The 27,332-nt window shown below is 47.6% G+C and overlaps 1 protein-coding gene across 3 annotated transcripts in view; it reads left to right on the top strand.

Moving 5' to 3' along the window:
• DDX55 (DEAD-box helicase 55) overlaps nt 1–27,332 on the top strand; it is a 160,864-nt gene that overhangs the window by 38,441 nt on the left and 95,091 nt on the right. For all 3 annotated transcript variants that reach the window (XM_063964493.1, XM_063964492.1, XM_063964491.1), the window contains exon 6: nt 14,845–14,994. In XM_063964493.1, coding sequence (XP_063820563.1) covers nt 14,845–14,994 — 150 coding nt within the window. The remainder of the gene's footprint in view (nt 1–14,844; nt 14,995–27,332) is intronic.

Below are 27,332 nucleotides of genomic sequence, written 5' to 3'. Positions count from 1 at the left end.
TACCCTGGGCAGGAGTGACACTGGAGGAAACACATATGGCAGCCGAAAGTTCCATGGAATTGCTAGTGCGTCCACTAACGCTGCTTGAGGATCCCTAGTCCTTTATCCGAAGACTGGAACCTTGTGATTGTCTTGAGACGCCATCAGGTCTACATCTGGTAGGCCCCACTTGTCCACTAGGACAGAGGTTCCCAAACTGTGTGCCGTGGCTCCCTGGGGTGCCTTGGGACACTTGCAGGGGTGCCTTGGGTTGGTGGTCCAGGACCAATTCAAATTATTCATGGTCCATATAATCGGCAAAACCAGTGCTGGTGGCTGCCAGTCATAAAATATGTGGCCAAACAGAAGCAAATCTTGTCCCTCACCACACAACTGACCCTAAGGATGACATATAATCGCGATCTACTTAATGTAATATTACTTTCTAAATTTCTCAATAAGAAATTTTTGGCCTAGGGGTGCCGTGAAAAAAATTCTGATATTCTAGGGCGCCATGATTCAAAAAAGTTTGGAAACCACTGCACTAGGAGTTGAAAGACTTCCGGATGAAGACTCCACTCTCCGGCATGCACGTCCTGACGACTGAGGAAGTCCGCTTCCCAGTTGAGGATTCCCGGAATGAACACTGTCGATATGGCCAGCAGATGGCGTTCCACCAATTGGAGGATATTTGACACTTCCATCATTGCCATGCGGCTTCGAGTGCCGCCCTGATGATTTATGTATGCCACCGTGGTGGCGTCGTCTGATTTGTACTTGAATAGGCCTGTTCTGTAACAGAGGCAGGGCCAGAGTCAATGCATTGAACACTGCCCGCAATTCCAGAATGTTTATCGGAAGGAGAGATTCCTCCCTGGTTCACTGACCCTGGAGAGAGTGTTGCTCCAACACCGCGCCCCAACCTCGCAGACTGGCGTCCGTTGTCGGGAGGACCCAGTTGAATATCCAGAAGGGACGGCCCCTGCTCAATTGTTGTTCCTATAGCCACCAGCTCGGGGACAGATGGACCTCCAGAGTCAAGGAGATCATTTGAGACCTGGTCCGTTGAGGCAGGCCATCCCATTTGGAAAGGATTAACCTCTGCAGAGGGCGGGAATGAAATTGAGCGTACTCTACCATGTTGAAAGCTGACACCATGAGGCCTAGTACTTGCATCGCCGAGTGTACTGACACACTCCGGCGAAGAGGAAGCATCTCATCTAGTCCTGAAGTTTCAGGACCTTCTCTGGAGACAGAAACAGTCTTGGTCTGTGTGTGTCAAGTAGTGCCCCCAGGTGCACCATGCTCCGAGCAGGGACCAGCGAGGACGTCTTGCAATTGATGAGCCACCCATGGACTTGTAGGAATTGGACCGAACTGGTAGTTCAATGTACCTATGCAATACAACACTACTATGCAATACAATCCTATTTCTGCAGCGGGGTACACTGGTATTCCACAGGGAATAACATCGGGGTGTAGAGTTGGATCTTGATCTGAGGCAACAGGCTAAAGCTTTGACTGTTCCCAGGATGCACTGCACCGCCTCCTCTATAGCCCCGCCTCCAGGCACTGGAGCTCAGTTTGTAAGTTGGTGCCTGCAGGGCAGGCAGCTAACAGTTGGGGCTACGATAGGCAGCCCTGAAAAGAGCTTTTTAGAAGACTTCAAGGGCCGCAGCACTTTCTATGTCTTTATGACATGCTGTGCTGCAGCTCCATCACCTCCCTCAGCGGCGCTGCATACTCCCGCGGCCTGGTTCCCGGGTACTTGCAGCGGAGACACACCGGTTTTTCAGGCACATCACCGCTGTCATTCACCAGGATCGTGTGGCTGCACGAGAAGGGTGGAGGTAAGGTAAATCGCGATCCGGTCACAGTCCCAGGAGACGAACCGCGCCGCTGGCATGGACACTGTGTCGCACAGGGACCACACTATATCCACCAGGGCAAGGAGTACAGGTCGGATTTTATTAAAAATCCGTTTTACATAAGCTCCACAGAACCTTGTGGTGAAATCCAGCAGAGGGGGTAAGGCGCTGACCTGTAGCCCTTCCCTCAGCTCCGGGCGCCATCTACTGCTGGTGTTCCCGCCCTGGAGCTGCATTTCACTCTCCCTCACTCCCTGAGATTTTGGTGCCATCTTCACTACTAGCTGGGCTGATCTCTGGGACTGCTGGGCACCATCTCCTCTGTAAAGCCGCATGCCTCCTCAGCGCTGTGCTTTTACAGACACTTAAGTATTCTACATGTCATTTTAGACAGTGTTAGTTAAGAACAAGTGTAATGCTATTTGAAAATTTAGTACAAGTATTCTGTGATATACATCCAGTATCTACTGTGCATTGTTATATCTATACTCATACATAGTAATTTGTAAATTACTAGTCCAGTACATTTTTATTGTTTATACTTAATAACTTCTGCATTGTACATGTGCTTGGAGCTGTTGTGTGGATTCCATTCTTGTGTATCACACTACTCGCTATCACTATATTCTGTACCCTGGGAGGCTAGGTGTAACTTACTGCAGTCTGGATCTCATCCAAAGAACAAGTCATATGCTTGGTTGCATAGGGAGAGGAATCGGCAGGAAAAAAGAAGTAATAATGCCACTGTATAGGTTATTGGTATGACCTCATCTGGAATACTGTGCCCAGTTCTGGAGACCATATCTTCAGAAGGATATAAATACATTAGAGAGTGTACAAAGAAGGGAAAATAAAATGGTGCATGGCTTACATCACAAAACTTACCCGGAAAGGCTAAAAGATCTTAACATGTATAGTTTTGGTGGAGAGGAGGGAAAGAGGGGACATGATAGAAACTTTCAAATATACCAAGGGTTTTAACAAAGGGGGTAATTCCAAGTTGATCGCAGCAGGATATTTTTTAGCAGTTGGGCAAAACCATGTGCACTGCAGGGGGGGCAGATATAACACGTGCAGAGAGAGATAGATTTGGGTGTGGTGAGTTCAATCTGCAATCTAAATTGCAGTGTAAAAATAAAGCAGCCAGTATTTACCCTGCACAGAAACAAAATAACCCACCCAAATCTAACTCTCTCTGCAAATGTTATATCTGCCTCCCCTGCAGTGCACATGGTTTTGCCCAACTGCTAAAAAAAAATCCTGCTGCGATCAACTTGGAATTACCCCCACAGTTCAGGAGGGAAACATTCTTCAAAGGAAGAGAAGCATTAGAACTCGAGGAAATACACTGAAACTGGAGGGAGGGCGGTTCAGGGGAAATTTAAGGAAAAATTACTTCACAGAAAGGGTAGTGGATAAGTGGAGTAGCCTCCCATCAGAGGTGGTAGAGTCTAAGACTGTAGAGAAATGTAAATATACTTGGGATAGGCATATGAATATCCTTACAAAGAATTAAGGTTCAAAAAGTGTTGAGATTACCTAAAGGATAAAAAATAGGGGCAGACTAGATGGGCCAAGTGGTTCTTATCTGCCGTCAAATTCTATGTTTCTATATCTAGTATGAGCTTTGAGATATACAGGTAGGTGATCAAATGAGTTAGCATTCTAATGATTGTATTACGTGTCTTCTCAGCCAGGTGTAGCAGAATTCCAGGCATGAATCTGCGGTTTAATGGTTTAAACAGGGCAAATGTGTGTGAGTACGATTTTAGAAAAAGTTGACTAAAAGTAGAATTATACTGCTGTTATATTAAAATGTCGAGTCGCACCTGGGATCTGTGCAAAGGTCCTTCCCGGGTGCGACTCGGCAAGACCCCTTTCAGACAAGCGGCCCAGCCTGGCAATATGCCGGGTTGATGACCTCCCCGCCGACGAGTGCAGAGGTGGCACTTGGAGATAAGATGATTTCTCTTTCATCCACTAGGGGACACTGGAGTCTTATACAGTAGGGGTGTGAAGCTTGCAACCGGAGGTGTGGCACAATCTAAAATTAGCATTGTCTGCACAGCCGGCTCCTCCCCCTTCACATCCCTCCTCCCTCAGTTTGGAAAATTGTGCTGGAGGTACAGCACGTGGGAGCACTGAGCTCCTGACTAAAATCTATGACAATGTGCTGCGTCCACCTAATAAAAGGAAGACAAAGCCTATATATATTGGAGAGACAAAGATCCCTTTTGAAGGGACCTGCATCTCTCAACAGGAGATCCTCTTCTTTTCACAGCAAGGAGTATGAGTGAGTACAGGTTATAAAAGAGCCCAAGTACTGTTAGTTTTTTGTTTTTTCCCCTAGGCTAAGGAAGCTAGTAGTTTTACAGAGGCGCCACTGTAAGTGTTAGGAGCGTAGGGTCCCCGCAGCAGTGCGCCGGCCGGCGGGCAACAGCGTGGAGAGTGAGGCTGAGCAGTTTCCCCCCTTCCCATCACAGAGCACTGCGAGGCGCTGCTACGGGACCTGGTGAGAGCGGTCCCGGCGCACGCCCACCGGCGGGGAGAGCTGCTGCATGTGAGTCGTGCGGCTGAGGGATCTCCTCGGGGGGTTACTGAGACAGAATCCAGCAACACAGCCAACGGAGATTATGCATTCTGTCCGCGCGAGTGCGGACTCTGGCGCCAGGGCTCCTTTTAAGTGGGGACCACCTGGGCATCAATTATGCTGAAGTGTCCATATTATTTCAGTGGCGGCCATCTTCATAATTCCATACAGGCGCCAATATGATAGATAAGGATGAGCCCTCCCCCTCTTATAGCTTAACAAATAGGATGGAAGAGGGATTTTTATTATAGTAACAGCTCCCTCTGCTGGTGAAACTTAGAGATCAGAGGGATTTTTATTATAGATTCAGCTCCCTCTGCTGGTGAAATTTAGATAAGTACTGTGAGGATCTCCTGAGAAATAATTATTATTTACTATTTATATTTTCAAAGGACTTCTATGATAAAGATCCTGAAGAAAATACTAGGAAACAATCGGATACCAACTCTACCATCGTAACTGATTCACAGTTGGGGTATGAGGGTTGCAAGTCATCTGGTGTTTTATTTATTATTATTATTTTTTAATTATTATTATTATTTATTTATTTTCCTGTTCCTTTTTCTATATAAGGAAGAAAAAAAATATAATTCCAGCCGAATCCGATACCTTTGCTTCCGTCATCTATCACAGTCCTTCTCTTCCTAGTTTAAAGGGTGAAAGCGCTGCCTAGTACCCTGGTAGGGGGTTTAAACAACATGTCTAAAGCACCAACCTATTATGTTTCTACGAAATGTAACAAGAAGAGCACGCAGGTTGGCAGCTCCGGGGTGTGCGACTCCTGCTTAGACAAGGACGCTCCACCTGGGAGCAGTGCTCCGTCAAGGTCATGGGAAGAAAACCTTGCAGATAGAATCTCCAAGAAGATGGCGGAATCACGCAAGCAGCAATCGGAATGGGCCCGCACAAGCAGAAACGAATGTGCGCAAGGCAGTTAAAAGACCTCTTCCTATTGTACCAGAATCAAAGGAGGAGGAGGGTCTTATTATTGATACAGAGGAAGGTGAGTTAATTGAATCTAACCTAGACGCCGATTTTCCAGAAGAGGACACGGCAATCTCGGGTCTTTATTCTTAAATTGAAGCGGTAAAGGAGATCCTAAACTTTTTAAGGTAGATGAAGTAAAGGAGCCAGAAGAATTCGAATTGTTCGAATCCCAAAAGCCGCGTTCAGCAGTGTTTCCCATTCCTAAATCCCTCCAATCTCAAATGGAGGAGGCTTGGAAACAACCTGACAAACGCTTTCAGTTTCCGAAAAGGTTTCAAGTAACTTATTTCCTACCTAAGGGTGTAATGGATAAGTGTGCGACTCCACCAGTAGTGGATGCTTCCCTAGGAAGGTCGTCGAAGAAGACAATCTTACCAATACCTAATGTAACGACTTTAAAGGATGCTTCAGATCGTAAGGGTGACACAGCTTTAAAGTAAATTTTCGTAGCAGCAGGTGCAGCACAGAGACCTGCGATCGCCTGTGCTTGGGTCAACAAGGCCATGTTAGCATGGTCTGGACGTATTGTAAAAGCTATTGACGAGGACAATAGCTTAGAGGAGATTACCCAACTGGCGGAACACATTCGAGAATCTGCTTCATGCTTATGTCAAGCCTCAAAGGATATTAGCAGGATAGCATTGCGCATCTCCGCATCGGCCATATCGGCTAGACGGATTTTATGGCTCAGAGAATGACAAGGAGACTCTGACACCAAGAAGGTGGTAGAATCCATCCCCTTTGGGGGTGAGATGCTTTTCGGTCCACAGTTGGACAAGTGGATTTCGCAGGCTACAGCAGGGAAGTCCACCTTCCTACCTACTCCCTATACGAGAACCACTCCACAGGTTAGGAGAAGTTATTCGGGACCAATGTTTAATTCATTTAGATCAGTCCTTTCGAGCCCGAGGAAGAGGTCTCGGTACACAAGTACGTGGGGGCAGAGGTAGAGGCCGCTCACAGGCAGCAACTAGAAAGCAGGATAAACCTGCTGACAAGACCGTGGCATGACGGCCTCCCAGCTCACTTGGGGTCCCCCTTGGTGGGCGCACGTCTGGAAGGTTTTCGGGACACCAGAACTTTGGATAAACAACATGATTTCACAGGGGTACAAACTGGATTTTCAACAGAGACCTCACAGTCAGTTTTTTTACAACAGGATTACCTCGGTGCCCTCAGAAAGCAAAAGCACTACTGACAGCAATTCAAAAATTGCTACGGTCAGAAGTCATTATTCCAGTTCTCGCCACTCAGAGAGGAACGGGTTTCTATTCCAATCTTTTTGTCGTGCCAAAGCCAGACGGGACGGTCAGACCGATACTCAATTTAAAAGTTTTTAACCAGTTTCTAAGGGTCTACAAATTCACAATGAAATCGATCCAGTCGGTCATTGCAGGCTTAGAACAAGGCGAGTTCATGGTATCCATGGACATAAAGGATGCATATCTGCATATCCCAATCTAGACTCCTCACCAGGTTTGCTTAAGGTTCGCACTGGTGACGGATCACTACCAATTCAGGGCCTTGCCGTTCGGTCTATCATCAGCCCCAAGAATCTTTACGAAGATCATGGCAATCATGGTTGCAGGATTGAGACTGTTGGGGGTCACGATTATACCTTCCCTAGACGATATACTGATCAAGGCATCATCTCAGGAACAGCTGATCAAAGATGTTCAGACATCTCATCAATTTCTCATTCAACATGGGGGGATTGTGAATTTCCAGAAATCCAACCTCATGCCAACTCAACGGATTAAATTCCTCAGTCTCATCTTGGACACGGCAGGGACGTGCAGTCAGGGGAGGCAGTGCCTCCCCTGTGATTAATTATTAAAATAATATAAAGAAGATACTTATGACACATATTCTGTGTCATAAGTATGTTCTTTATTTAATTCTAATAATTTTCTGTGCTTATGTGTGTTTGGGAGACACTGATAGCAGTGCCTCCCAAACACAATGCAGACGGAACAGAGCGGGGGGCGGGGCCAAGCACTGGGCTTTAAAAGCCCATTCAAAAAAAGCGTAAAAGCGGCACTGAAAAAAGTGCCTCGCTGACAGGGACACCACCCCCATGTCAGCGAGGCACCTGTGATTGGACAGTGGATCCAGTGCTGGATCCGCTTGTCCAATCACCCAGACGTGGCGGGTCCCAGCGGTAAGTGTGTGCGGCTCTTCCCGTCCTCTTCCCGCTGACAGCAGCGGTGTGCGGCTCTGGCTCTGTCCGGCCCATCTCTCCCTTCGTCCTCCTCCGTCCTCTACCGCCCTCCCGCTGTCAGCGCGGTTTGCGGCTCTCCCCCGACCTCCTCCCGCTGACAGCAGCGGTGTACGCTTCTCCCCCCGTCCTTCTACATTGACTCCGGCTGGCTCCGTCCTCCCCCCGTCTCTCCCTTCGTTCTCCTCCGCCCTCCCGCTGTCAGCAGCGGTTTGCGGCTCACCCCCGACCTCCTCCCACTCACAGCCAGCAGCAGGTTAGTCAGAGAGTCTCTCTCTCTCTTCTCTCTCTCTCTCCTCTTTTCCCCCCTCCTGTGGATTGAAGTTTAATGTTAATTTTTTTTACAGGTACCGGCTCTATTGGATTCTACTGGACAAGTGGACGTGACCGGCGTGGGATGTAGGTAAGTAATCTGTCTCTCATTTTTACAGGTATCGGCCCTATTGGATTCTACTGGACAAGTGGACGTGACCGGCGTGGGATGTAGGTAAGTATGTGTGAGTGTGTAAGTGTGATGTAATACATTTTTACTGTCACGGTGTGTGTGTTGTGTTTTTATTTGGGTATTTTGTTGTTGTTGTAGAACTACAGGTACCAGCGGGCCCATTATTTCCCTGCATGTTGGTACTTGAGGTTCTCCAAGTTCCAGCAAGCAGGGGAGGCTTGCTGGGCCTTGTAGTTCCACAACAAAAAACAATATTCTTTTTTTAACACTCTTATGGCTATCAGCCTCCCATCCACCGCCCACGGATGGGGGGACAGCCTCGGGCTTCACCCCTGGCCCTTGAGTGCTTGGAGGGGGGGACCCCTTCATCTAAGGGGTCTCCACTCCTCCAGGGAACCCCGGCCAGGGGTGACTAGTTGGGGGGGGGGGTAATGCCACGGCCGCAGGGACCTACATAAATGTGTCCCCCGGCTGTGGCATTATGTCCCTGGCTAGTGGAGCCCGGTGCTGGTTTTAAAAATACGTGGGACCCCTACGTCTTTTGTCCCCCGTATTTTTGGAACCAGGACCGGACTAAGAGCCCGGTGCTGGTTGTCTAAATACGGGGAACCCCTGTCCAATTTTTTCCCAGTATTTAAACAACCAGGACTGGCTCAAAGAGCCCGAGGCTGGTTATACTTAGGAGGGGGGACCCCACACAATTTTTTTTTACATTTTTTAACCCATTCAGCCCCTTCTCCATTAAGTTAATGGAAGCCCTGGACAACAGAATTGCATTTATGTTCTCCTCCCACTCCCTTCCCAAACACAAAAAAAAATTTCTTTTAAAATGTACAATATATCTCAAGTATGATGAGCAGGCAGGCAGCGGGCATTGGCGGCATCGGACTGAGATGCAAATTAGTGGCGGAGGGCTGGGTCAGTTGATTGTGGGCAAGTTTATAAGCCATTGGCGGTGGCAGCGGGCATCGGCTCAGGGGCAGTAGCGGGCATTGGCTCGGCGGTAGGGGTCATCGGCAGGATTCGGCGGGCATTATGGCTGTAGTGCCTCACCAGCCACTAACCTCACCGCACGCCACTGGGACACGGTACAATTGAGAGTATTCCTACCAGAGAACAAGGTCCAAGACCTACAGAGATTAGTGGCTCAGGTACTGAGGACACAAACGGTTTGTCTACACCTCTGTGTGCAACTTCTCGGGAAGATGGTGGCGTCGTTCGAAGCTCTCCAGTACGGCAGACTTCATTCCCGACCATTCCAGATGAACCTCATTGCTCAGGGAGCAGGTTCGCACTGGCTTCTACATCGAAGAATCCGACTTCCACCGCGCATACGAACCTCCTTAATTTGGTGGTCGTTGCACAGGAATCTCGCAGCAGGCAAGAGATTCGGCATTTGGGATTGGAGGATCCTGACTATGGACGCCAGTCTCAGAGGTTGGGGTGCCGTCTTAGAGGAACATCAGTTTCAGGGCAGATGGACGTTACTGGAGAGCAGCCTACCCATAAACATTCTCGAACTAAGTGCAGTTTACAATGTGCTTTTCTTAGCCGAAGACCTAGTCATGGGTCAACACTTAAAGATACAGTCAGACAATGTCACGTCGGCGGCTTACATAAACCGTCAAGGAGGAACAAAGAACAGGATGGCGTTAAAGGAAGCCACAAAGATCTTTTTGTGGGCAGACAGACGAAACAACATCCTCTCGGCAGTGTTCTTTCCAGGTGTGGAGAACTGGGAAGCAGATTTTCTCAGTCATCAGGACATGCATCCGGGAGAGTGGTGCCTACATCCATGGATTTTCGACATGGTGGTGAGGAGATGGGGTCTCCCTCAAGTGGACCTCATGGCGTCTCGGCAAAACCATCAGCTGCCCAGATATGTGTCCAGGACAAGAGATCCAACAGCAGAAGGAGTGGACGCATTAACACTTCCTTGGTGTTACAGGAGGGTTTACATTTTTCCACCTTTCCCACTCATACCCAGGGTTCTGAAAAGGGTGAAACGGGAATGAGTGTGGGCAATTCTAATCGCACCAGATTGGCCCCGCAGGAGTTGGTACTCCGACCTACGGGGGTTACTAGAGGAAGATCCTTGGTGGTTACCTCAGAGAGAGGACCTGCTGTCTCAGGGACCGTTCCTACACCCAGACCTGAACAGGCTGCGTTTAACGACGTGGCTAATGAAACCCGGATCTTAAGAAAAAGAGGGATACCAAGAACGGCCATTCCTACGATGCTTGCCGCTAGGAAGCCGGTCACAGCCATGCACTACTACAGGATTTGGAAGAAGTACAAGGACTGGTGTCAGGAACGTGGGTGGATTTCGACGAACTTCCACTTATCCAGACTTTTACTTTTCCTTTAGGCCGGTCTAGATGTAGGACTGTGGCTGGGCTCTCTGAAGGTTTAAATTTCGGCTCTCTCCATCCTATTTCCACAGCGGTTAGCATCCTTGCAAGAGGTTCAAACCTTTTTACAGGGGATTCTGAGGATACAACCCTTTTCGTCCTCCCACTGCGCCGTGGGACTTAAAATTGGTGTTGGAATTTTTGAGATCACCAACTTTTGAGCCGTTGGCAAGAACAGACCTGAAAATATCTATCTTGGAAGGTCACGTTATTGCTTGCCTTGGCTTCGGCCAGGAGGGTTTCTGAGTTGGGAGCCTTATCGTGTAAGAGTCCCTTTTTTAGTTTTTCATGAGTATAGGGCAGAACTCAGTACAAGAGCAGATTTCCTTCCTACGGTTGTTTTGTTGTTTCATGTAAACCAGCCAATTGTAGTCCCATCTTTCCAGGTTCTTGCAGATGGGGACGTGTCCTTGGATGTTGTCCGAGCTTTACGGGTTTACGTACAAGTTACGCCGTCCTTCAGAAAGTCGGACCATTTGTTTGTTTCTTTATGATGGGCCAAAGAAGGGTTGGCCAGCATCTAAGCAGTCTTTGTCTAAATGGATTAGACTTGCCATTCGGCAAGCTTATATTTCCTGTGGCAAACAGGTTCCGGTTCAGACGGGTGCTCATACCACCAGATCAGTGGGTGCCTCATGGGCGGCTGCCAGAGGTGCTTCCACTACTCGACTTTGCAGAGCGGCGACGTGGTCCTCAGCCCACACGTTTGCGAAATTTTACAAGTTTGATACCTTTGCGTCCGGAGACTCTTAAGTTCGGACGCTTAGTTTTGCAGGCCACCGACAGCACTCCCTCCCTTGGGGATAACTTTGGGACGTCCCCTACTGTATAGGACTCCAGTGTCCCCTAGTGCATGAAAGAGAAAAGAGGATTTTGGTACTTACCGATAAATCCATTTCTCTGAATCCTCTAGGGGACACTGGATGCCCGCCTCGGTGCTGTCAACCTGCTGTGTTCAAAGTTCTTGTTCAAACAGTTCGTACAAACAGCGTTAGTTATTCTGTTAAGGGTTTCTGGGATACAGTTTGATATGTTGTACGGTTCGGTTCCTCGCCATGTGCTCAAGTATCATGTCCTATTCTCTCAGTCAAATTTTCCAAACTGAGGGAGGAGGGATGTGAAGGGGGAGGAGCCGGCTGTGCAGACAATGCTAATTTTAGATTGTGCCACACCTCCGGTTGCAAGCTTCACACCCCTACTGTATAGGACTCCAGTGTCCCCTAGAGGATTCAGAGAAATGGATTTATCGGTAAGTACCAAAATCCTCTTTTCCAAACGCTGCCTCTTCTCTATGTAGTGAACGGGTGCCTGCTTATCCGTTTATACTGCACCACGACCTGGGTCCTTCTTGGAACCGACCCTGCAATCTAGCCGGGTTGGATTCCCAAGTAACTGAACCCTTTTACATTTATCCGCTCCCGGGTTTTTAGCAGCAGTGTAATAGGGGTCAGTGATTGCAAAAATGCGCTATAGCGCGTATTTTACGCGCTATAGGCAGAGAGGGACTCAATTTTGAAATAATAGCGGGTCCTGCCGGACGCACTCTAACTCACCAACCAATCACCGCCGGCAGCGTCCCCAGTCTTCACAACCAATCACTGCCTGCTGCGTCTCCCATCTCCTCATTCAATCGCCGCCTGAGACCCGGTCCCTCTGCATCCGCGGCTCTGCCTCCAGCTGGTCACAGTGATCAGGCAGCCCACAGCCCCCCCGGCGCTTGAGTGCGTCTCCTGTGCCAGACGCGGCGGCTTCTTCTCTCCCGCTGTGATACACAGTGCAGAGTTCAGCAGATTCTGCATTGGAAACAGCAGCAGCGGCTTTCCCCCTTCTGGCTGTCGCTGAGGAGCTGTGTGCACAGTGAGTTTACTGGTCCCAGCACTGGCTTCAGTTGACCCTGCTCCGTCCCTTCGGGTGATCTATTACCTTGCACTACAGTTGCCTATGGAGTGCCTGCCGCTACTGCTGCTCATCGAGGTGGGACTGCCGAGTCTCACCTAAGAGGCTGCAATACATCTACCAGCAGACTCCTGGCAATAAAAGCGCTTGGAGGTACAATATAAATCAAAAATAAATAATATTAGTTATTAAATATGTATTAAATATTAACAGTATACACAGTCAGTCTGCCAGCAACAGGAGTCTATACTTCAGCACAGCATATTGTAATATGTAATATATATATATATATATATATATATATATATATATATTTATTACACATACATACATGTACACACTTTAGTTTAGTCCGTAGGGGGCCCCCTTGTCTTCAGTGCCCCCAGGAGCCTTAATCCGGCTCTGGGTGCACTCCCCAGGTGAGACATTGTAGCAGGCAGTGGTTCCATAATTATCTTGAGAGTGTCCTAATTATTATTTAGGGACATTCTGCATATCAGCAGATTGGGCCCATCACCCAGTGTCTGCCCCAACTCACTCTGTCCTGCCTTCCCCTGTACCCCTGCTCTATCATGGCTCCATCCCCACCGTTCTGTCTGATCCCCCTTTCTCGGGTCCCTTACCCCATTCTCAACAGCTGGCCCTCCTCTTCTAGGTCTGTCCTATATCCATTGCAATGGGAGCAGCTGGGGCGTACGCCCAGGCTTTATCTGTTCACGTATAGAGGAGACGTGACACTGCCACTCAATGCCTCTGTCTCCCACTATCGCCCCCCATTACCCTCTCTATTCCCGTCGCCCTTTCCTGTCACCTACTGCCTCTCCGTCTCCTACTATATCTACTTGTCACCCACTGCCTCCCCCTGTCACCCAGTCCCTGGCGTCACCCACTGCCTCTCACTATCACAATCTCCTGTCACCCACTGACTCTCCATCTCCCACTATCTCTCCTCGTCACCCACTGCCTCACCCTCTGCATCACTATCTCCCCATCACCCTTTCTCCTGTCACCCTCTGCCTTCCCAAGCCATCAGTCATCACCCTCTCCCTCTGGTTTTCTATTGCCAGCTACTGCGGCAATACAACACTACCTTTCACCGTGATTGACTAGTATAATTAAATAGCACTGTACTTTCAACCCCCCCCCCCCCCCCAAATCTTACCTCCAGCATTACCTCAGTACTGTCTGCCCCTAACCCACTCCTTTCCCTCAGTATTGTCCCAACTGCAGCATGCCCTTATTTCCCTCTACCCAAACTGCTACCCACTTACAGCACTTCTCAAACTGTTGCCTGCCCCAGTTGTGCCCCAACTGCTGCCTGCCTTACCCCCTCCCTACCCCCAGTACTGCCTGCCCTTAAGCCCCTGTACCCCCTACCGGCCTCAAGTGTTCCCTGCCTCAATCCCCAGGTCTACCCCAACTGCTGCCTGCCCCCAGCATTGCTTATAAAGTATAAATTGTGATGGGACCCAGAAACCGTGGAGTAGGACCCCGATTTTTTTAAAGCGAGGGGTCCCTGGGACCCACAATTTTTTTTCGTTCAGCGCGATCACTGGGGGTATTAGACTTTAAGGCCTGAGTAAAGATAAGGATTGACTAACCAGAAGAAAGGCCAGCTGCTTTACCGCTAAAATTATTTTGCCCAGTTGTTGAGAAATACGTCAATATTAGGAGTTTTATTCAGAAGCAATTTCAGTCGGGTATAGGTCGTTAGGTCGACCTCTATTAGTCGACATGCGTTAGGTCGACATGTTTTAGGTCGACATGTAAAAAAATCGACATGAGGTGTGGTTTTTGTTTTTTTTACTTTTTCTTTGGTGTTTTCTTCGTAAAGTGATGGGGAACCCCAATTAGTTCACAGTGTCTCCTCGTTGTGCTCGGCACAGGTTACCGTTCCCAATTGTAGTCCACGTGGATCGTAAAGTATGAAATGTCCAAAAATTTTAAAAAAATTGAAAACCTCATGCCGACCTTTTGACCGGTCGACCTAATGCATGTCAACCTATAGTGGTCGACCTAATGACCGAATCCCATTTCAGTCAGGATTTTTATTATAAAATCGACACTTGGAATACTAAAGTGAAGATCAAATGGATACATTTTTTACACTGGAAACAGATCAGCTGTTGATGATGATTATTGCCTTTTCTTTCAAATGATTAAACATTAAGGGTGGAATTCAAATGTTTGGAAAGTTGGTTGGGTGTCTGTGTTTTCCTTACTATTAGAAAAACAGACTCCCAACTGACTTTTCAAACATTTGAATCTCCCCCCTAAATGCCTAAAGCCACCGTTCTTAAAATGTATTTATTATATCCACTCATTGTGGGATATGACAGTACTATACAATACTCTAAAAGCTGCGAGATGTCCTGTTCTATGCTCCACTTGTATGTTGCTCATCCTTTCTTTTACACTTGTATATCTTACATAATTCTTATTGTTGCTAGAGGAAACATCATTGTGGCCACGCCAGGGCGGCTGGAAGACATGTTCCGGAGACAGGCAGATGGGCTGGATTTAGTCAGCTGTGTGAAAACTCTGGACGTTCTTATTTTGGATGAAGCAGACAGACTTCTGGATCTGGGGTTTGAAGCAAGGTGATGCATCTTTCTAATACATTGTCTGACTTTTGATCCAGTAACTAAGCAAGTGAAACTTGTCCTAACTAAATGTGCTGGGAAAGCAACATGTGGTTCCCAATGAAGAATAAGAAAATATGTATTATGATATTACTGTGTCTTTGGATACTTTCTTTTCTTAGACTATATAAAGCATGGGTCTTCAACCTGCGGCCCTCCAGCTGCTGTGGAACTACACATCCCAGCATGCCCTGCCTCAGTTTTAGCATACCTTAGTAGCAAAACTGTATAGTTTCACAGCAGCTGGAGGGCCACAGGTTGAAGACCCATGATATAAAGGATAGTTTATTTTTTATTAATAGAAGATCGGTAACTGCACAAAGGTAATAAATCTTAATGTTAAGGTTGGAAAAGATGGAGAGCTGCAACTTCTGCAACAATCGCTACCTTTATCTTCTTAAATACCAGTTCAAATGAAGTCTCTCGTTTTGTTATTATGTAGTGCTTTGGGGAACAAATGGTTTTTTCATTTGGCAGTTTGCTTCTCTGCTGTCGCATTCCAATGAATTATGTACTCATGCATCCACTCTGTGTTTAGCTTTAGGATCATCTTGTGAGGGACACTTTGCAATTGGACAATAGCTTATTTGTTAAATAAGCAGACTTGGGACAGAATTCAATTAGCTACAGTAATTATGCTTTTACGCACAGAGCTATTCAATTACAAGCCCTCTTCCTAGCGTGGTAAATCCACGGCAAAAGTTTCAGGGATAAGTGTTGGTGCTATTGGTAAACACGTTTCTGGCACCCATGATAAGGGCGCATACTGCAGATTTCTGTTCAATCCTCCCTCAGGCTCGAACAAAAATCCACATTAAGGGTCTAATTCAGTAAGGATTGCAAGTTCTTCTAATTAGCAGAATTTGCAATCCTTCTGTTCGCATGCTGGGGCCGCCCATCGCAGGGCAAGGCCACCCAGCATGCTGACCGCCGCCTACCGCCTTCAACAAGCAGAAACTGCGATCGCATCTTAGCAGAAATTAAGGAAGACGTCACGCAGCCGCCACGCTCACGCCCTCGTTCGCGCCGCACACCCCCTGTTTGCCGGCCTCCATCCCCGCAACAGTCTGTCTCCATCCTGGAAACAGATCCCCCTTTAGTGATGCTGCTCGGAGAGAGATTTTTTTTTTTTAACAAAGAGTGAAGGAACTGTTTAAGGGAGGAAATGGGGAGTTGCAAGAAAAACGCAAGCGTGTCACAGCTGTTTTCAGTACGTGTATATGCCTTCAGCTGCGATCATGTATGTGGAGAAACATGGCTCCTATGTTGCTACTGACGTGGCAAGTTTGCATGACCATAGACTGACTTGAGCTGTCGATGTTCCTCATTATTGCTTTGGTGCTGTGTATGTTGCTGAGGACTTTGCAATAGTTCCTGTCAGTGTCTTTATTTTTCTGGTCGGCAGCTTCACCTGCGATGATTAGCAAGTCCGTAGTCTAAAAATTTACAGTTGTATAAGCATGTGCGTAGAAACATGAATTAGGCCTGTAGTGCAGCAATCTGGCACATCCTTCCCTTTAGAGGTGTTTATATAATAAAATATGGACAATAAAGAAGTCATTTCTCATACGTCCTAGAGGATGCTGGGGACTCCAAAAGGACCATAGGGTATAGACGGGATCCGCAGGAGACATGGGCACACTATAAGACTTTGGATGGGTGTGAACTGGCTCCTCCCTCTATGCCCCTCCTCCAGACTCCAGTTAGACTCTGTGCCCAGAGAGCCTGGACACACACTAGGGGAGCTCTCCTGAGTTTCTCTGAAAAGACTTTGTTTATTATTATTTTCATGGAGACCTGTTGGCTACAGGCTCCCTGCTTCGTGGGAGTGAGGGGAGAGAAGCAGACCTACTTCTTCTGAGTTCAAGGGCTCTGCTTCTTAGGCTACTGGACACCATTAGCTCCAGAGGGTCTGATCACTTGGTTCGCCTAGCTGCTCGTTCCCGGAGCCGCGCCGTCACCCCCCTCACAAAGCCAGAAGAAAGAAGCCGGGTGAGTATTAGAAGAACAGAAGATTTCAGTGACGGCAGAAGACTTCAGGGTCTCTGAGGTACCGCTCAGCGCGCCATTGCTCCCACACACAAGCGGCACTACAAGGGTGCAGGGGGGGCGCCCTGGGCAGCAAAAATACCTCACATACATGCCTGGCAAAGAGGTAAACAGTGCATAGGCACTATACCGACCCCTGCCAGTATAAAAAAAGTTTTAAAAAAAAATAGCGGGACTGAAGCGCGCCGAGAAGGGGGCGTGGCTTAGCCCTCACAACTCTATACAGCGCCATTTTCTCCTCGCAGAGATGCTGGCCCCGCCACAAACACTGTTGAACACTAACAGTGAAAAACAAGGGGGGAGGACAGCTGTTTAGTGCATTATAGATTCATATATATATATATATATATATATATATATATATATATATATATATATATATATATATATATATATATATATATATATATATATATATATATATATATATATATACATACATACATACATACATACATACATACATACATACATACATACATACATACATACATATGCGTTGTGGTTAAGGAGTTGTTAAAGATTTCTGTGTTTTCCCTGTCATACTGGACTACCCATTATAGCGATGTCGGCCGGTGTTTTAGTAGACGTGGGTCGACATGTGTGAGTGCTCTGCCACAAACGGCTATGGGAATCCCTCTGTCGGCATTGCCGACTCCTGATGGTACTTGTTCAAGAGATGAAATGTCAGTATTGTAAGCTTTTCCAAAGTAAACACTGTATGGGAGACAGTCGTATGTGGGTGACCCTGTCGGCACCAACTGTTATAACTGGGTGTAATTTAACATGATAATGTAAAAACCTATACCTGTATATATGTATGGTATGGTTGCATTAAGAGGTAACTCGAGCCCATACGTGATATTAAAATTATGTGTGTGTGTGTATATATATATATATATTTCTCTAACGTCCTAAGTGGATGCTGGGGACTCCGTCAGGACCATGGGGTTTAGCGGCTCCGCAGGAGACATGGCACAATAATAAAAGCTTTAGGATCAGGTGGTGTGCACTGGCTCCTCCCCCTATGACCCTCCTCCAAGCCTCAGTTAGATCTTTGTGCCCGGCCGAGAAGGGTGCAATCTAGGTGGCTCTCCTGAGCTGCTTAGAATAAAAGTTTAAGTTAGGTTTTTTATTTTCAGTGAGTCCTGCTGGCAACAGGCTCACTGCTACGAGGGACTTAGGGGAGAGAAGTAAACTCACCTGCGTGCAGGATGGATTTGCTTCTTAGGCTACTGGACACCATTAGCTCCAGAGGGAGTCGGAACACAGGTCTCACCCTGGGGTTCGTCCCGGAACCGTGCCGCCGACCCCCCTTGCAGATGCCGAAGTTGAAGAGGTCCAGAGGTCCAGAAACAGGCGGCAGAAGACTTTCAGTCTTCATAAGGTAGCGCACAGCACTGCAGCTGTGCGCCATTGTTGTCAGCACACTTCATACCAGCGGTCACTGAGGGTGCAGGGCGCTGGGGGGGGGCGCCCTGGGCAGCAATGTATTATACCTTTTTTATGACTAAAATACATCACATATAGCCCTTGAGGCTATATGGATGTATTTAACCCCTGCCAGATCTCACAAACTCCGGGAGAAGAGCCCGCCGTTTTAGGGGTCGGGGCCTATTCTCCTCAGCACACGGCGCCATTTTCCTGCTCAGCTCTGCTGTGAGGAAGGCTCCCAGGCTCTCCCCTGCACTGCACTACAGAAACAGGGTTAAAACAGAGAGGGGGGGCACTTATTTGGCGATATGATTACATATGTGAAAATGCTATAAGGGAAAACACTTGTATAAGGGGTTGTCCCTGTATAATTATAGCGTTTTTGGTGTGTGCTGGCAAACTCTCCCTCTGTCTCCCCAAAGGGCTAGTGGGGTCCTGTCCTCTATCAGAGCATTCCCTGTGTGTGTGCTGTGTGTCGGTACGTGTGTGTCGACATGTAGGAGGACGATGTTGGTGAGGAGGCGGAGCAAATTGCCTGTATTGGTGATGTCACTCTCTAGGGAGTCGACACCGGAATGGATGGCTTATTTAGGAATTACGTGATAATGTCAACACGATGCAAGGTCGGTTGACGACATGAGACGGCCGGCAAACAAATTAGTACCTGTCCAGGCGTCTCAGACACCGTCAGGGGCTTGTAAAAACGCCCATTTACCTCAGTTGGTCGACACAGACACGGACACTGACTTCAGTGTCGACGGTGAAGAAACAAACGTATTTTCCTTTAGGGCCACACGTTACATGTTAAGGGCAATGAAGGAGGTGTTACATATTTCTGATACTACAAGTACCACAAATAAGGGTATTATGTAGGGTGGGAATAATCTACTTGTAGTTTTTCCTGAATCAGATAAATTAAAGTGTGTGATGATACGTGGGTTTCCTCCGATAGAAAATTATTGGAGGTATACCCTTTCCCGCCAGAAGTGAGGGCGAGTTGGGAAACACACCTTAGGGTGGATAAGGCGGTCACACGCTTATAAAAACAAGTGGCGTTACCGTCTCCAGATACGGCCGCCCTCAAAGAGCCAGCTGATAGGAAGCTGAAAAATATCCTAAAAAGTATATACACACATACTGGTGTTATACTACGACCAGCAATCGCCTCAGCCTGGATGTGCAGCGCTGGGGGGGCTTGGTCGGATTTCCTGACTGAAAATATTGATACCCTTGACAGGAACAATATTTTATTGACTATAGAGCATTTTAAGGATGCATTTCTATATATGCGAGATGCGCAGAGGGATATTTGCATTCTGGCATCAAGAGTAGATGTGATGTCCATATCTGCCAGACGATGTTTATAGACACGACAGTGGTCAGGTGATGCAGATTCCAGACGGCACATGGAAGTATTGCCGTATAAAGGGGCGGTCCATCGGACCTGGTGGCCATGGCAACAGCTGGAAAATCCACTTTTGTTACCCCAAGTCACATCTCAGCAGAAAAGGACACAGTCTTTTCAGTCTCAGTCCTTTCGTACCCATTAAGGCAGGCGGGCAAAAGGCCAGTCATATCTGCCCAGGGTTAGAGGAAAGGGAAGAAGATTGCAGCAGGCAGCCCATTCCCAGGAACAGAAGTCCTCCACAGCTTCTGCCAAGTCCGCAGCATGACGCTGGGGCCATACAAGCGGACTCAGGTGCGGTGGGGGGTCATCTCAAGAGTTTCAGCACGCAGTGGGCTCACTCGCAAGTGGACTCCTGGATCCTACACGTAGTATCCCAGGTGTACATTGGAAATTCGAGACGTCTTCCCCTCACAAGTTCCTGAAGTCTGCTTTACCAACGTCTCCCTCCGACAGGGAGGCAGTATTGGAAAAAAATTCACAGGCTGTATTCCCAGCAGGTGATAATCAAAGTACCCCTCCTACAACAAGGGAAGGGGTATTATTCCACACTATATTGTGGTACTGAAGCCAAACGGCTCGGTGAGATCTAAAAGATTTGAACAATTACATACAAGGGTTCAAATCAAGATGGAGTCACTCAGAGCAGTGATAGCGAACCAGGACGATATGGTGTCACTGGATATCAGGGACGCTTACCTACATGTCCAAATTTTGCCCTTCTCACCAAGGGTATCTCAGGTTCGTGGTACAGAACTGTCACTATCAGTTCAGACGCTGCCGTTTGGATTGTCCACGGCACCCCGGGTCTTTACCATGGTAATGGCCGAAATGATGATTCTTCCTAAAAGAAATATGGACGCTTTCCTGATAAGGGCAAGGTCCAGAGAACAGTTGGCGGTCGGAGTAGCACTATCTCAAGTAGTTCTACGACAGCACGAGTGGATTCTAAATATTCCAAAATCGCAGCTTTTTCCGACGACACGTCTAATGTTCCTAGGAATGATTCTGGACACAGTCCAGAAAAGGATGTTTTCTCCCGGAGAAGAAGACCAGGGAGTTATCCGAGCTAGTCAGGAACCTCCTAAAATCAGGAAAAGTATCAGTGCATCATTGCACAAGGGTCCTGTGAAAAATGGTGGTTTCTTACAAAGCGATCCCATTCGGTAGATTTCACGCAAGAACCTTTCAGTGGAATCTGCTGGGAAAATGGTCCGGATCGCATCTTCAGATGCATCAGCGGACAACCCTGTCTCCAAGGACAAGGGTGTTTTCTTCTGCGGTGGCTGCAGAGTGCTCATCTATGAAAGGGCCGCAGATTCGACATTCAGGACTGGGTCCTGGTGACCACGGATGCCAGCCTGAGTGGCTGGGGAGCAGTCACACAAGGAAAAAATTTCCAGGGAGTGTGATCAAGTCTGGAGACTTCTCTCCACATAAATATACTGGAGCTAAGGGCAATTTACAAGGCTCTAAGCTTAGCAAGACCTCTGCTTCAAGGTCAGCCGGTATTGATCCAGTGGGACAACATCACGGCAGTCGCCCACGTAAACAGACAGGGCGGCACATGAAGCAGGAGGGAAATGGCAGAAACTGCAAGGATTCTTCGCTGGGCGAAAAATCATGTGATAACACTCTCAGCAGTGTTAATTCCGGGAGTGGAAAACTGGGAAGCAAACTTCCTCAGCAGGCATAACCTCCACCCGGGAGAGTGGGGACTTCAGCGGGAAGTCTTCCACATGATTGTAAACCGTTGGGAAAAACCAAAGGTGGACATGATGGCGTCCCGCCTGAACAAAAAACTAGACAAATATTGCGCCAGGTCAAGGGACCCTCAGGCAATAGCGGTGGACGCTCTGGTAACACTGTGGGTGTACCAGTCAGGGTATGTGTTCCCTCCTATGCATCTCATACCAAAAGTACTGAGAATCATAAGAAGGAGATGAGTAAGAACGATACTCGTGGTTCCGGATGGGTCAAGAAGGACTTGGTACCCGGAACTTCAAGAGATGCTCACGGAAGAACCGTGGCCTCTACCTTTAAGAAAGGACCTGCTCCAGCCGGGGCCTTGTCTGTTCCAAGACTTACCGCGGCTGCGTTTGACGGCATGGCAGTTGAACGCCGGATCCTGAAAGGGCATTCCAGATGAAGTCATCCCTACCCTGGTCGAAGCCAGGAAGGATGTAACCGCAAAACATTTTCACCGCATTTGGCGAAAATATGTTGCGTGGTGTGAGGCCAAGAAGGTCCCTACAGAGGAATTCCAACTGGGTCGTTTCCTACATTTCCTGAAAACAGGACTGTCTATGGGCCTAAAATTAGGGTCCATTAAGGTTCAAATTTCGACCCTGTCAAATTTCTTCCAGAAAGAACTGGCTTCAGTGCCTGAAGTTCAGACGTTTGTAAAAGGGGTACTGCATATACAGCCTCCTTTTGTGCCCCCAGTGGCACCTTGGGATCTCAATGTTGTTTTGAGTTTCCTAAAGTCACATTGGTTTGATCCACTCACCACTGTGGAATTAAAATATTTCACATGGAAGGTGAAGATTCTATTAGCCCTGGCTTCAGCCAGGCGTGTGTCAGAATGGGCGGCTTTATCATATAAAAGCCCTTACTTAATTTTTCATTCGGACAGGGCAGAATTGAGGACTCGTCCTCAATTTCTCCTTAAGGTGTTTTCTGTTTTTCACATGAACCAACCTATTGTGGTACCTGCGGCTACTAGGGACTTGGAGGACTCCAAGTTACTTGACGTTGTCAGGGCCCTGAAAATATATGTTTCCAGGACGACTGGAGTCAGAAAATCTGACTCGCTGTTTAGCCTGTATGCACCCAACAAGATGGGTGTTCCTGCTTCTAAGCAGACGATTGCTCGCTGGATTTGTAGTACAATTCAGCTTGCACATTCTGTGGCAGGCTTGCCACAGCTAAAATCAGTAAAAGCCCATTCCACAAGGAAGTGGGCTCATCTTGGGCGGCTGCCCGAGGGGTCTCGGCTTTACAACTTTGCCGAGCTGCTACTTGGTCAGGGGCACACCCTGACTGAGGAGGACCTGGAGTTCTCTCATTCGGTGCTGCAGAGTCATCCGCACTCTCCCGCCCGTTTGGGAGCTTTGGTATAATCCCCATGGTCCTGACGGAGTCCCCAGCATCCACTTAGGACGTTAGAGAAAATAAGAATTTACTTACCGATAATTCTATTTCTCGTAGTCCGTAGTGGATGCTGGGCGCCCATCCCAAGTGCGGATTGTCTGCAATACTTGTACATAGTTATTGTTACAAAAATCGGGTTATTCTTGTTGTGAGCCATCTTTTCAGAGGCTCCTTCGTTGTTATCATACTGTTAACTGGGTTCAGATCACAGGTTGTACGGTGTGATTGGTGTGGCTGGTATGAGTCTTACCCAGGATTCAATATCCTTCCTTATTATGCACGCTCGTCCGGGCACAGTATCCTAACTGAGGCTTGGAGGAGGGTCATAGGGGGAGGAGCCAGTGCACACCACCTGATCCTAAAGCTTTTATTATTGTGCCCTGTCTCCTGCGGAGCCGCTAAACCCCATGGTCCTGACGGAGTCCCCAGCATCCACTACGGACTACGAGAAATAGAATTATCGGTAAGTAAATTCTTATTATATATATATATATAATTTTTTTTTTTTTTTTTCCCCTCAAACCTCTCGGGGTTGCAAGAATGTTATTTTGCCCAGTTACTACTCCCTGTTGTTGACGAATACTATGTCTTATGTTGACCATAATGTTTCCTGGTTAGATCCACAACTTTGGCATTCAGTACATGTTCATACACATTAATGTCACTAGGGACCCTGCTGTTCCTGACAAAATATATATATATGAGATGTATATATAGATGTGTGTGTGTGTATTTAAATGTGTATATTTATATTACAATTTCTAATGAATGCTGAAGTGATGTTGTTCCTTCTCATGTGCTGGTCGCTCTGTTGATAAAGCTCTAGGTCAGCCGTGACAAGATGACAAATCCTCACGAGGAGTCCGAGTGTTTATTCTTTTCCCGCCGTGGATAGAAAAAAATGAAAGTCAACCCCTGGTCTGCACGGGGCCCTGTCACAAAGGATCATATACAGGAAGCAAAGTGATATTTTAATTATATGCTTTGATGATATTGGCATTACATACGTATGGGGGAGTGCTTGTATTCAGAAATGGTCGGTTACCTTGTCATCCAATATAATTACCCTGGGGAGGGATGAGATATTCCTTGAGTTGGGTCTTATCTAGAACATTGTAGCTTGCTGCCGTGTGACTACAAGAGGTATGGGACTCTTGGAGTCGCTGGCCAATTCCATGACCGTCTCGACTAGGAGGGCGTGGTGGATTCGCCAAGGGAACGCTGGGGCCTACTCCGAGAAATACTGGAGTATCTTTCCTATGAAGGTGAAACCTGGTTTGGGGATGACTTTGTTAAGATGTTCCCTCACAGCGGTTGGCGACACATTTTTTGTAGGGTGCAGTCATTTTGGCCGGTTGGATACCGTTTGTTTCCCCTTCTTTGCAGAAAAAGAAAGGTGTAAAGGTAAGAGGTATGCAGCCTTTTTAAGGTCGCAGAAGCAGATATCGTCCTCTGTTTTCTACCCATCCACCGTCTGTCGCTGGGTCTATCTTGCTGGAGCCCACACCGGTGGGAACTCGTCTAATACTCTTCGGTTAGTCCTAGAATGGACTAGGACCAGTGAGTTAAGAATAGAGTACAAAGGGGGGACATACTGGAGTTTCCAGATGATTCCCCTTGCTGATTTTTAAAACGGATCTTATCAATTCTCCTCTGGACGGGGAGGTAGTGTGCGACGCCATACAAGAGTTGGGTCAGGATGAGGACATTGTCCTGCTGTCCCTGTCACATTAAAAAAAAAAAAAAAAAAAAATCTGTTATTCAAGCTTTTTCGTGCTTATGAGCCCGAACAGCTTGGTCAGAACAATCCCAAAAAGAAAGAGGATTTCAATGCGGTTTCATCCGCATTAAGCTTATCTGGGTTTGCTATTCGGGATTGTCATTGCCTTTTCACAGGAGTGATGGCAGTATGATGGGTTTCCTTCAATAGTAGCAGCCAATTTTGGTCTGTACTGGGACGCTCTCCTGACTACGGTGAGGTCAAGAAACAAGGGGTACAAATCGTTGTTTCTCTCTGACAGTTGTTCAACACAGAGAATCGCTGTTGATCCCAACGACACAGATGTCGGAGTTGGGAATAAGATTAGATACTGAACTGTTAACAGTTTGTTTTCCGAAGAGATCTGAGGATCCAGAGTCGGATCAGATTTGCAACAGTGTAAACCCATCATTACGTTCCGTTGATGCAGAAGATGGTGGAGGCCTACGAGGCCATTCGGTGAGCAGGTCAAATACCAGAGTGGTTTTTTGCGGGACTAGTTGGACATGTGGTCCGGGTCTCGCCTGCACATGCACCGGGTAATAGTCTTATTTTCCAGGACTAGGATATCTCTCCTGTGGTGGCTTCACAGTTCTCACCTCCTAGAGGGACGAAGGTTCGGGATCCAGGATTAGATCCTGGTGTCCATGGATACAAGTCTCCGAGGCTGGGGTGCAGTCTTTCCATGGGACAAGGTCAAGCCGGGAAGCTTGTCTGCAATAAGCATTCTTGAATTAAGAGCTTTTTACAACAGGACATCATCTTCGCAATCTGCCTGTCTTAATTCTGTCGGACGACTTACCAGCAGTGGCGTAAGTAAGCCGCTAGGGCGGAACGAGGAGAAAAGCGGAAATGGTAGAGGCCCCAAAAGTTTCCGCTGAGCGGAAAGGCATGTAAGCGCTCTGTCAGCGATCTTCATTCCAGGAGTGGACAACTGGGAAGCAGACTTCCTCAGCAGACATGATCTCCATCCAGGAGAGGGGCCTACAGCAAGAAGTTTTCACAGAAGTGGCAAGTCTTTGAGGAATTCCTCAATTAGACATGATGGCGTCTCGCCTCAACAAGAAACTTCAGGAATATTGTTCCAGGTCAAGGGACTCTCAAGCAATAGCAATGGATGCCCTCGTGACACCATGGGTGTTTCCGTCGGTCTATGTGTTCCCTCCATTTTCACTCTTTCCAAAGGTGATAAACATGAGAAGAACAAAGGTTCAGGCGATCCTCATTGTTCCGGTCTAGCCAAGGAGGGCTTGGTATCCAGATCTTCAAGACTTACTCATAGAAGATCCCTGGCCTCTTCTTCTACGAGAGGGCCTGTTACGGCAAGGACCGGGCATGTATCAAGACTTAACGCGGCGGCGTTTGACGGCATGGCGGTTGAACGCCATATCCTAGCCCAATAGGGTATTTCCGGTGAAGTCATTCCCACATTGCTTCATGCTAGGAACGGAGTAACGGCGAAGCTTTACCACCGTATTTGGAGGAAGTATGTGTCTTGGTGGGAATCCAAGAAGGCTTCTACGGAAGAATTTTTTGCAAGCAGATGTGGATGCAGGCCTAAAGTTAGGCTCCATTAAAGTGCAGATTTGGGCCTTATCAATTTTCTTTCAAAAAGGAATTGGCCACCCTTCCAGAAGTTCAGACTTTCGTGAAAGGAGTGCTGCACATCCAACCTCCGTTTGTGCCTCCAGTGGCACCATGGAACCTTAACGTGGTGTTGCGGTTTCTTATGTCACACTGGTTGGAACCTTTACGAAAGGTTGAGGTAAGATTTCTCACTTGGGAAGTGGTCATGCTATTGGCCTTGACGTCCGCAAGGCGGTTGTTGGAATTAGCGGCTTTGTCTCACAAGAGGCCCTATTGATCTTCAATGTGGACAGAGCGGAGTTGAGAACTCGGCAACAATTTCTGCCAAAAGTGGTTTCTGCGTTTCGCATGAACCAATCTATTGTGGTGTCTGTGGCTTCTGAAGCCTTGGCTGATTAGAAGTCTCTTGAGGCAGTCAGAGCTTTGAATATTTATGTCGCCAGAACGGCTCAGATTGGGGAAACAGAGGCTTTGTTTACCTGGTATGCTCCCAACAAAAATTGGGGCTCATGCTTCTAAGCAGACGGTTGCATGCTGGATCTGTGATACGATTCGGCATGCTCATTCTACGGCTGGATTGCCGTTACCGAAGTCTGTGAAGGCCCATTCTACCAGGAAGGTGGGCTCTTCTTGGGCGGATGCCGAGGAGTCTCGGCGGTTCAACTTTGCCGAGCAGCTACTTGGTCTGGTTCAAAAACTTTTGCTAAGTTTTAAAAGTTTGATCCCCTGGCTGATGAGGACCTCATGTTTGCTCAATCGGTGCTGCAGAGACATACGCACTCTCCCGCACGGCCTGGAGCTTTGGTATAGACCCCATGGTCCTTTTGGAGTCCCCAACATCCTCTAGGACGTATGAGAAAATAGGATTTTAATACCTACTGGTAAATCCTTTTCTCTTAGTCCGTAGAG

This window comes from Pseudophryne corroboree, chromosome 1 (genome assembly GCF_028390025.1).
Source record: "Pseudophryne corroboree isolate aPseCor3 chromosome 1, aPseCor3.hap2, whole genome shotgun sequence".
NCBI lineage: Eukaryota > Metazoa > Chordata > Amphibia > Anura > Myobatrachidae > Pseudophryne > Pseudophryne corroboree.
This window is presented reverse-complemented; position numbering and strand designations above follow the sequence as displayed.